This window comes from Haliotis rufescens, unplaced genomic scaffold (assembly GCF_023055435.1).
Source record: "Haliotis rufescens isolate VD_foot unplaced genomic scaffold, xgHalRufe1.0.p SCAF_34, whole genome shotgun sequence".
In the NCBI taxonomy this organism is placed as follows: Eukaryota; Metazoa; Mollusca; class Gastropoda; order Lepetellida; family Haliotidae; genus Haliotis; species Haliotis rufescens.
Window position 1 is genome coordinate 664623 of NW_025964046.1, and position 12584 is coordinate 677206.

At 43.7% G+C, this 12584-nt stretch overlaps 1 protein-coding gene across 1 annotated transcript in view; it reads left to right on the plus strand.

Annotated features, from left to right (window-relative positions):
* The first annotated feature begins 7522 nt into the window (after positions 1-7522).
* The window catches only part of LOC124124398 (integrator complex subunit 10-like), a 38730-nt gene continuing 33668 nt past the window's right edge, over positions 7523-12584 (plus strand). The window contains exons 1-2 of the mRNA XM_048380949.1: positions 7523-7675; positions 11857-11924. Of these exons, the coding sequence (XP_048236906.1) occupies positions 7529-7675; positions 11857-11924 (215 nt within the window). The 5' untranslated portion in view covers positions 7523-7528. The remainder of the gene's footprint in view (positions 7676-11856; positions 11925-12584) is intronic.

Consider the following 12584-nt stretch of genomic DNA (forward strand, 5'->3'; position numbering starts at 1 on the left):
AACATTAGTGACTTGTAGTGTAACCATAGAGTTCTAGATCATTTTGGTCATTAAACAGTATATCACGTGACTAACCACGGGTCTGGGTAGTCCTGTGGGTACCCGGGTCCTACTCAGCACCCAACCGACCCGGGTACCCGAGTTACCCGTCACAGCCCAACTAGAAACATAATTGGGGCGAACCGGGATTCGAACCCACAATCATAGGTTTCTGGCGTGCCACTAACCACGGGTCCGGGTAGTCCTGTGGGTACCCGGGTCCTACTCACGACCCACCCGACCCGAGTACCCGAGTTACCCGTCCAAGTCCTAGTTTACACGCCGCTGTATTCACTGCAGTGTTCACGGGGCGGTCGGGTAGCCTAGTGGTTAAAGCGTTCGCTCGTCACGCCGAAGACCCGGGTTCGATTCCCGACATGGGTACAATGTGTGAAGCCCATTTCTGGTGTCCCTCGCCGTGATATTGCTGGAAAATTGCTACAAGCGGCGTAAAACTCACTCACTCACTGCAGTGTTCAGGCCCACAAGAGCTCTGACACCACCAGGTGGCATATTCTGTTACACACTTCCCCATTTCTGAGCGTACCCTTATGTCCCCCCCCCCCCCCCCCCCCCCCCCCCCCAATCTTAAGACGATCCGAACCTACAAAAACGCATTCTAGAACGAGTATCGAACTACGTTCACAATGTTTGACTTCATGTTGTGTACCTCCAAAACCTCAGTATTTCTTTTCCTTCACGAAGTACTAAACATAGATTATGGGTCACGTTATAATAAAGTTATCAGGGCATGATTGATATGAATTTTATTACAATTTCAAGCACGTTATGTTTCACGGTTGAAGAATTTAGAATAACGCTATTGGGACACGATGACATGCATCAACCACTTCAGCGAGCCTGACCACCCGATCCCGTTAGTCGCCTCTTACGACAAGCATAGTCGCCTTTCATGGCAAGCAAGGGTTGCTGAAGACCTATTCTACCCCGGATGTGCACGGGTATTTCAGCAAGGTAGTACAGTTGCAAGTGTTTTAGCTACCGCCTTCCACATTGTACTTGCGTGATGCCATAATTATACACTTGAACACAGTTATGTCAGGTCCCGGGGATTCTTTAAATAATTTCAATTATTTCACCTCTGATCAAATCGGATGTCAACGTTTTTGGTTTCCGGGACATACCTAGGTGTCCAATATAGCAAAACAGCGAACTAAAACTATGTGAAGTTTACATGCATCTCCTTTGGTGTCAAAATGTTAATTCATTGTTTCGTTCCTCGTGAAGAGTCCGGGTAAGAATAGGTCTCCATCAGTGAGTGAGTATGGTTTTACGCCGTTTTTAGCAATATTCCAGCAATATCACGGCGGGGGACACAAGACATGGGCTTCACACATTGTACCCATGTCGGGAATCGAACCCGGGTCTTCGGTGTGACTGGCGAACGCTTTAACGCTCTATCCACTAGGCTACCCCACCGCCCCATGGCCCACTTGCACAAAGCGATCTTAGCGCTAAGACTATCGTAAGCCTATGTTAAAGTATGGGGGTTAAGATCATCTTAGCGCTAAGATCGCTTTGTGCATGTGGGTCCAGGTCTCCATCGACCTGTGTTGGTTGTAAGAGGCGACTTGATAGATCAGGTGGTCAGGCTCACTGACAGGTAAATGCTCGGAGACTTTCCTGAGTGTGGCGTTAAAGGACAAACAAATATATTTTCTTACAGTATACCATATTTACACTTTAAACACGTTAAACGTGAGTGAGTGAGTGGATGGGTTGGTGGGTGAGTGAGTGAGGTTTTACGCCGCTTTTAGCAATATTCCAGCAATATCGAGGCGGGGAACACCAGAAATTTGCTTTACACATTGTACCCATGTGGGGAATCGAACATGGGTCTGCGGGCTGACGAGCGAACGCTTTAACCACTAGGCTACCCCACCGCCCCCACAATCTTAAGACAGTCTGGAGCTACAGGAATGCGTACCTTCAAAACCTCAGTATTTCTTTTCCTTCACGAAGTACTAGACATAGATTTTATGTGTCGCGTTATAATAAAACTATCAGGGCATGATGGATGTGAATTTTACTACAATTTCAAACACGTTATGTTTCACGGTTGAAGAATTTAGAATAAACACGTCGGTCGTCGTGGGGCGGTCCTCGTCTGTTGTCATCAGAACGCGTCAAGAACGAGTCCGTCTCATTTGAACCGTATCGTTCACTCCGATACCATACCCCCCAGACTAACATTTAGTCTCTGAAATCTTATATTACACAATATCCTTCTTGACTCTAAAAATATTTAAAAAAAGTCCCTATGCTGATGTGGAATAGAGCTAGCCTGAGCTGGCTAGACTTGCTGTTGTATGCATTTCAAGATTATTTTTTTTCATAAAATATATATTCCACGGTCATGGTGCAAGACTACATACCTCTCTGTGTTTGAAGATCTTTTACTTCGATACAAAGACCCGTGAAGATCCGGGTTAGAATACGTCTTCAGCAACCCATGCTTGCCGTAAAAGGCGACTATGCTTGTAAGAGCTAGCTACCGGGATCGGGTGGTCAGGCTCGCTGACTTTGTTGATGCATGTCATCGTAACCCAGTCAAGTGGATTGACGCGCATGCTGTCAATCACTGGATTGTCTGGTCCGGACTCGATTATTTATAGACCGCCGTCATGCAGCTGAAATTTTTCTGAGTGCAGCGTTAAACAAACAAACAAACAACAAACAAACAAACAAACTTCGATACAGTTCCTCTCAGTGTTGAAATCTTTACACCTGTACTGTACGTCTCTGCATCAAGATCTTTTACTTCGACGCCATATCTCTGTGTGTGAAGATCTTTTACTTCGACGCCATATCTGTGCGTGTGTGAAGATCTTTTACTTCAACGCCATATCGCTGTATGTGAAGATCTTTTACTTCGATGCCATATCTGTGTGTGTGTGAAGATCTATACTTCGACGCCATATCTGTGTGTGTGAAGATCTTTTACTTCAACGCCATATCGCTGTGTGTGAAGATCTTTTACTTCAACGCCATATCGCTGCTTGTGAAGATCTTTTACTTCGACGCCATATCTGTGTGTGAAGATCTTTTACTTCGACGCCGTATCTGTGTGTGTGAAGATCTTTTACTTTGACGCCATATCTGTGTGTGTGAAGATCTTTTACTTCGACGCCATATCTGTGTGTGTGTGAAGATCTTTTACTTCAACGCCATATCGCTGTGTGTGAAGATCTTTTACTTCGACGCCATATCTGTGTGTGTGAAGATCTTTTACTTCGACGCCATATCTGTGTGTGTGAAGATCTTTTACTTCGACGCAATATCTGTGTGTGTGAAGACCTTTTACTTCGACGCAATATCTCTGTGTGTGAAGATCTTTTACTTCGACGCCATATGTGTGTGTGAAGATCTTTAACTTCGACACCATATCTGTGTGTGTGAAGATCTTTTACTTCAACGCCATATCGCTGTGTGTGAAGATCTTTTACTTCGACGCCATATCTGTGTGTGTGAAGATCTTTTACTTCGACGCCATATCTCTGTGTGTGAAGATCTTTAACTTCGATGCCAAATCTCTGTGTGTGTGAAGATCTTTTACTTCGACGCCAAATCTCTGTGTGTGAAGACCTTTTACTCCCATACACAACCTCTCTGCGTGAAGCGAAATATCGTGTCGGAGTAATGGTACTTTCAACGAGTATTACGGTTTGTGGAATAGTCTAGTTCAGGCTGGAGTGGTTTGGACAGTCTGGCGTTTTTTTTTTTTATAAGTTCATTAATCATGTGTCAGATTCCAGTCACCATTCGCTGATGGCGTAAAATTATGATCATCCTAGTCAATGGATCACTGTGCACCAAGATTTCATTCTAAGCTCCCTAAGGAGTATGCAACCAAAACTACCTCATGGGACGCCACTTTTAACGCTCCAGTCACCAACATTCCATGGCAAAATGCAATGAGTGAGTGAATGTTGTTTAACTCCGCAGTCAACAACGTTCCGCCTGTACCATGGCGACATGTAATCAGTGAGTGAATGTTGTTTAAGGCCGCAGTCAACAACGTTCCGCCTGTACCATGGCGACATGTAATGAGTGAGTGAATGTTGTTTAACGCCGCAGTCAACAACGTTACACCTGTACCATGGCGACATGCAATGAGTGAGTGAATGTTGTTTAAGGCCGCAGTCAACAACGTTCCGCCTGTACCATGGCGACATGAAATGAGTGAGTGAATGTTGTTTAACGCCGCAGTCAACAACGTTCCGCCGATATGACAGCGGCACGTCTCTGGAACAGGTAAAACCAGTGATTGAAAGCGACAACCACGTAGCACGATGACACGCAAATATACAGGAAACCTTGATTTTATTATTTAGTTGTGTGTCTTTTGTACATTTATTTTCGGGCGGTCGGGTGGCCTGGTGTACATGGGTACATGGGTGTCTCCGCCGTGATATTGCTGGAATATTGCTAAAAGCGGCGTAAAACCATACTCACTCACTCACTTTGTATGCTTTATAAGGGCACACCCACAGATACATGCATATTTACAGAGACACACGAATACACAAACACACTTATAAAACACAAACACACACATACATACACCCACACGTCTACACTCACACACACACTCACACATACACAGCCACACATACGCATGCACATTTTCAAAGACAGACGAACACACAAACACACACACTCAAATTCACTCTCACTCACGCACACACTCACACACATTTACACACTCACGCACACACTCATACACACACGCAAACACAGACACACAAACAGCGACACAAACCCATACACACAAACACACACGCAAACAGCGAACACACACCTAAACACGCACACAAACACACACGCTAACACAGACACACAGACACACACACTACTCCTAGATCAGCGGCAACATTAGTGTGTACAGATTCTGCTCACGAATTTCACCGAGGCTGATTTCAATGGCTCATGCTACATATAAACCCCGACACTGTGTTCCGGTGGTCACGTGATACAACCAGGCGACAGGCGGAACAGTTCCCTGTGTTTGTATTACGGAACATCAAAGTCAGGTTCCAAAGTGCAACATACCGTATTCCCTCTATTAGACACTGTGTATCTCTTGTCCTCGTCTCTTGAAATAGAATCACGAAATATCGCGATGATTAATTAACGAAGCTAGCTACACGTGGGCTAGTACTCGCAAAGTGAAAATAAGCCATTCCGTCGATAGGGAATATCGCTTACAGTAATGACAAAAATTGCAAAGTGCGCATTTCAAGAAATGTCTATTTTCTTAGCGATAAACACCATCAAGGAGTTTTGATCAGGTGGTTACAATCCGACTGATTGATAAACGGCGGGCTCCAATAAACACCGGGTTAACGTTTTGTTGAAATTGATAGTCGCCCGGGCGTCTAATACCCCGTTCACATGCACAACATTTACTCACGTAAGTAATTTGGCACATGTGTAACTGTACATAAGTGAATATATGTAAATTTACTTTGCGTACACATGAAAATGGTTTTGTTTGTTTGTTTGTTTGTTGTTTAACGCCGCACTCAGCTATATTCCAGCTATATGACGGCGGTCTGTAAATAATCGAGTCTGGACCAGACAATCCAGTGATTGAACTCATGAGCATCGATCCACGCAATTTGGATCGATGACATGCATCAACCAAGTCAGCGTGCCTGACCACCCGATCCCTTTAGTCGCCTCTTACGACAAGCATAGTCGCCATTTACGGCAAGCATGGGTTGCTGAAGATCTATTCTACCCCGGATCTTCACGGGTCAGCTATAAGGTGTGTAAATAAGGTATGTAAAAGCTGTAAGGCACACATATTCTTCAGTCCGTTCACGACTTTCAACATGAAAAGCGTCAGGCCGAAGACCCGGGTTCGATTCCCGACATGGGTACAATGTGTGAAGCCATGTCTGGTGTCCCCCGACGTGCTATTGCTGGAATATTGCTAAAAGTGGCGTAAAACCATACTCACTCACTCACTCAACATGAAACGGTTGTTTCCAATCAAAGCCCAATCTCATTAAAATTAGATCTTAGTCCTCGCTGTCGCTTTGTTTAGCGGCAGCGAGAACTTAGATCTGATTTTAATGAGATTGATCAAAGCCGAATGAGTGAGTGAGTGAGTTGTGTTAAATGCCGCGTTTAACAGTATTGCAGTTATATCACGGCGTGTCAGTTCAATGTGGGAGGAAAGCCCGAAGTAATGCAGGTCTCAGACGTTTACCACTTCGGTGAAACCCACGGGAATGGTGCTGACAAAACTAGAAACATAATCGGGGCGAACCGGGATTCGAACCTCACAATCATAGGTTTCTGGCGTGCCCAAGGGACGCAACTCTGCACAGCGAATCACAGCGCCTTAGACGACTGGGCCACCCGTGCCCCCTTTTGCTGAATGAGAAGAGGTTACCTTACAGAAATCCTCGCATGAAGCAACACATGTTTGATTTAATCTGTACACAAAATTTGGACCCCTTGAAACCGAAAGAAAACACCGTCCGCCCAGCTATGGATGTCCATATTAACGTTGGTATTACTGTATAAGGAATAGCCTCAGAATACAGAACTGTTGACAATTTATATGGTGTTGGCAAATCAACAGATATATTAATTAGATTATCCTCTGGGGTTGGCATAAACGTTCACATAACAACATATATAAACACTGCACCAGCTCCAGACATAATCTGCAAAATTGCTCCTGGTGTAAATATACTCACGTATACATGTGTGTATATTTACACACGTATATGTATGTATAGAGGTACATGTGAACGGGGTTATGTTATTTAAGAGAGACTTTTCTGCTAACACCGCTATATGCTGGCGAAACTGACAGTCCAGTGATTAATTTTATGAACAACGCCCCAAGCCGTCGAGGTAAGTGAGTGAGTGAGTATGGTTTTACGCCGCTTTTAGCAATATCCCAGCAATATCACGGCGGGGGACACCAGAAATGGGCTTCACACATTGTACCCATGTACCCATCGAACCCGGGTCTTCGGCGTGAAAGCTTTAACCACTAGGCTACCCCACCGCCCCGTCCGAGGTAAGAAGGTAGGCGTGGTAGAGTCTCACCATCCGACCCATATTAAATCGTCTCTGAATTACAACCTGCGTTGTGGTTTTGTGCACTAGATCTAGGAAGCTTCATTAATAAGCTCTGGGCTTCCTGCCTATGTTGTCTGATCTAAGAAAGAGAAAAAAAGAGAAAAAAAACCCCGTTAGACCAGGGTATAGAATTCCATCAGACACTTTCTTTTTCAGGGCAATTTATGTCGAGCTCTAAATCTTACTTTTGTATTTATCACAACTAATCTTTGTCCATTTCCACTGAAGTTAACCAATAGGGTAGATCAAACGAACGACTGAGCGCAATAAATAAGCATTGCAATTTATTTGAAGTCGCCCGGATATAAACGAGGCCGCTCTGGCGGGGTCAACTTCGAATCGTCCGGATTTTAGTAATTTCAAAATGGCTACCGTAGTTGAAAACGTGCAGTTGAGCGATGTTGAATGGCTTGTTATGCGAGCTCGTGGGTTTTCAAAAACTGACATTTTTGCTGCAAAGGCATGGTTGATAACTGCAAGATCTCTGTTTCCACGGTGTTTTCTTATACAGGTGTGTAAACAAAATCTGTTTGATAACACGATGAATTCACTGGTTCAGTTACCGACTGCAGGTATCGTTTGTCTATGGTAAGGACCGGTTGGTGACAGCACGAAGCCTACACAGGCTATAGGAAGCGCTGACATTACCATACATCGGTACAAGCACCCGTGGTCCACAGTCAGTCATCTTGGGGGTAGCCTGCAAACCTCGGGGTATCGCGGTACTTGTCATGTACGCTAAACGGAACAAAATGCACTTACTAACCTTTATGATTATTCATGTTCTCTATATCAGGTGTACTTTATTTCATCAAACAATGCATATTTTACTGATACAAGTTCATTATTTACATTAGTAGCTCCGAGTAAAAGACGGGCCTCGCGCTCTGTTTGACAAGGGAGAGAACTCCATCATATCGCGGTACAGAGAAAAGTTGTGTTTGGAGGTCCGAATTGGACAAAAAGAGGAGATAATTCTACCAACCACTTAGTATGAACATGCCAGACATCAGTGATTTGTCCAGACAAGTGCAAAGACCAAACAAGTAAAATTCTAAATGTGTTATCAGTAATTGGTATTCGATGCATAATTTACCGAAAAGTAAGAGGAAAATATTTTAAAAATCAACAACAAAATATCAGAAATGATATTCTAAGATTTGTTTAAAAATGATTGGATGCCAATAATTTGTCACAAAATGGAAAAATGTTAAAAGTCAATAATGAATATATAAAAAACACTCCCAGTATCCCCAAAGTATGTATTTATCTTTTGGCTACTAGTGAAGAACATATTTCAAAGTTTGGCATTATGACCCTTGTGATCTCCAAATAGATTCTGGGCACAGAGCGGGAAAAAATGTGCAGACTACATAATTTCCGTTACCTTATTAGTCGCCATGAATATGCAGATGATCTAGTTCAGGTCGATAGAGAAAGTTTACTTGGGGAACTGCGGATTATATCGTTGGCCGTTGATAGATGGGGGTAAGGCAATATTACAACAGATGCCAGAAGTAAGTATCATCGCGTTAATAACTCCTTACTTACAGCAGACGGAACATTCCGAGGAAATTGAAATTGTTTTCGAAGTGAGCACTTCCTGGTTACTGATTAGCATTAATAGACAGCTGCTAAGAGACGTGTCCCGCGTGAACTACCGGAAATCACAAATGCCGTGATATGATGAATGCCGCGGTACCAGGGGTCCGAGTATACTTGTTGTTACCCTGTCTGGCGCTCGACATTAAGGGGCTAAAACAAGGACTGGTCGGCTCGGAGTCAGTATACTGTGTCTGAGTGGGGTATTCATGTTAAACTGCGGCATGGTATCTCAGTGAGCTAGCACTATAAATCGCGGCATCAGTCCGGACTAGCACAAGCAGCCACAGACACACAGAGGGATTTCCGTGTTAGAGGTGATTGAGAACAATGTATCGATACAGGAGATAAGTATACCCAGAGCTCCAGATAAGCTGCGTATCTGCGTGAAATACGCATCAGAAATGCAGAAATATGCAGTAAAATATAATCCAAGCGTATCAAATACGGAACGAACATTACAGATACGCTACAAAAATAAAATTTGTGCGTATCATCAAAATATTGTGAAGTAACCCTGCGTATTCGATTAGCAAATCAGCAACTTATTTTGAAATTATAAACGGGCATTCCGTCAACCTTGCCAAACTCCACGATGACAGTCACATCATGATCATTTGCCATCACACTTTCGTGTGGAAGTATCGTGGTATTTTTGAGTCCTATAAAGCTCTCAAACCCACACGACACCAGTTTGCAGGGACTAGATGAATAGTGTTTTAAAATATTTAACTTAAATACCCACATGTGTAAAAACTAGTGGGTAACAGAAATTTGAATACGCAGATAGAATTACTGATACCCAATGATTTTAAAATGCATGGGTAAAATACCCACAACACCAAAAGCTTATCTGGAGCTCTGATATCGCAATCAGGCATCACAGTGTTACATCGATACACGAGGTTTGAGTGTTTATGTTAACATAATGAGCACTGATTACATGTGATAGAGCGTCAGCTAATTAACGCATTAATTAGTGAGCCACTGAAGCGCGCTTGAGCCCCCAAAGCACTTATTGGATATGAGAATGTGTGCCCGGTAAAGTGCACTACTCCCAGGCAACAATGCAGTTTACCGGGCGCAGCCCGAGCGCTACCATCAGGTCAATTACCGTGATTTAGCTCAACCGCTGTCACGCTATTCCGTTACTGTTGCTCACGCTCCAGTGACTCTCGCTTCACGATCAATCCCTTATCGGTCTTAGGGAAACTTACACGTCTCTACGATCCAACACCCCTTTTCGGTCTTAGGGAAACTTACACGTCTTTACGATCCAACACTCCTTTTTGGTCTTAGGGAAACTTACATGTCTTTACGATCCAACACCCCTTTTCGGTCTCAGGGCAACTGATTGGTCGGTCATGTTTACATAAACAATGGAGGGTGTGGTTTCGGGGCCGTGGTTTCAAGGAAAGATGAATGGGAGAGCGGACGTCACACTCATGCGCAATTCATTGTTTACTGAATTACGCATGCATGTTAATGAGTGCTAATGACCCGTTAAACGAGCACTGATTACATGTGATAGTGCTCGATGTCCAGTGGTAGAGCGTCGAAAATAAGCCAAGCCGGTGAGCCGGCAAAGCGCGTTCGAGCCCCCATTGCGCTTATTTGATCTGAAAAAGTGCGGCCAGTAAAGTGCACTACTCCCCAAGGAGACCCGTGAAGATCCCGGGGTAGAATAGGTCTTCAGCGACCCATGCTTGCCGTAAAAGGCGACTATGCTTGTCGTGAAAGGCGACTAACAGGATCGGGTGGTCAGACTCGCTGACTTGGTTGATACATGTCATCGATCCAAATTGCGTGGATCGATGCTCATGATGTCAATCACTGGATTCTCTGGTCCAGACTCGATTACTTAACAGACCGCCGTCATATAGCTGGAATATTGCTGAGTGCGGCGTTAAACAACAAACAAACAAACAAACAAAACTCCCCAAGGTAGAGTTGGGGTAGCCTAACCAACTCTGTCCATGTGGAGAAGAGATTCTAAAAAAACTGTTATCAATTGAAGCAGTGACAGGCAAAAGTTTGTGTTCTTGAAATGGATAAAGACACTAGGTGTATCCTCTCATAACCTATTTTCGAACAGGTTAAGACGACGATGCTGATATTTTGAGTGATGAACGAATCAAAACTTAAATTTGTGCTCATACTGGAACAATACTTCAACAATCAAATTCAGTTACATTCCAATAAGGAAATATAAGAATAAAATCATTGATAAAAGGCATGATTGCCATTGCCTCATCTTGTGAACTTCTGCTGCACATAGTACCTGACAAATACCTGATTGGTTTGGTACTTTTGCAGAGTTTGCATGAATGATCAGACGTGTTTTGGTGCACAGTTCTAACAGAGTTCTTGCAGGTTGGCATTTGAACTCAAAAAGTAAAAGTTTGAAACCTATTCACAAAATATGAATTTTTAGCAAATTGTAGTGTATACACACTTTTTCTCGTACTCATCATTACGACACCAAAATTATGTATGAGGACAGACTGTTCTGAAAGTTGTACAGTACTTCACATGAACCCAATGTTGAGACAGACTGGATGTCTTCCCTCTCAAATCAGCAGTTTTGATGACGTCACACCACGCGTTATGACGCGACAAATCACATTCACTTACTGGATTATCGGTGGCTGCCTCCGTGGTCTAGTGATAGAGCCTCGCCCGGAGAGCGGAAGGTCCGGGGTTCATCCCCAGCCGTGTCATACCTAGAGACGTTAAAAGATGGTACTTGTTGTTACCCTGTCTGGCGCTCGGCATTAAGGGGCTAAAACAAGGACTGGTCGGCTCGGAGTCAGTATACTGTGTCTGAGTGGGGTATTCATGTTAAACTGCGGCATGGTATCTCAGTGTGTTAGCACTATAAATCGGCATCAGTTGACTAGTACAAGCAGCCACACACACATGTGCATGCACGTCGCTATATAAGTGCAATAATCTTGGACGCGACGTTAAACCCCATTTCACCTCACCTACTGGTCTGTCATTATACATAGCTGAGTGTGACCTCAAACAAAAAACAAAAGCAAATGAATGACGATGCTCTTGACTTATGTGTCTGTTACTCTGTTTCAGTTTGAGTCGTACCAGCTTGAAAAATCATCCAAGAATGTGAAGGATGCTGCTAAACACCTTGAAGAGATGTGAGTGATCCAGTGGTAGAGCGTCAGCTAATTAACGCATTAATTAGTGAGACGGCAAAGCGTGCTCGGCCCCCAAAGCACTAATTGGATATGAGAACGTGCGCCCGGTTAAGTGCACTACTCCCAGGCAACAATGCAGTTTACCGGGCGCAGCCCGAGCGCTACTATCAGGTCAATTACCGCACTTTAGCTCGACCGCTGTCACGCTAGTCCGTTACCGTTGCTCACGCTCCAGTGACTCTCGCTTCATGATCCATCCGTTTTCGGTCTTAGGGAAACTTACACGTCTTTACGATCCAACACCCCTTTTCGGTCTCAGGGAAACTTACACTTCTTTACCATCCAACACTCCTTTTCGGTCTCAGGGAAACCCATTGGTCGGTCATGTTGACATAAACAATGGCCAGTGTGGTTTTGGGGCATCTCACTGATATGTTGTACAAGTTATTCAGTTTCAAATATTGTTTATCATATAGGTCATTAGGGTTCTCATGCAATCATTGAGGGATTGTGTCTTTTAGTGTAACAGTATTCATCACAAAAATGTCCAAAATAATCGCATTTACGGTCTCTTTAGCATGTATAGAGTTGAAAACAATAAAAACAATGTTTTTCAATTGCTTCAATTGTAACCTAATATTAATTTACCTGTCTGGTGTT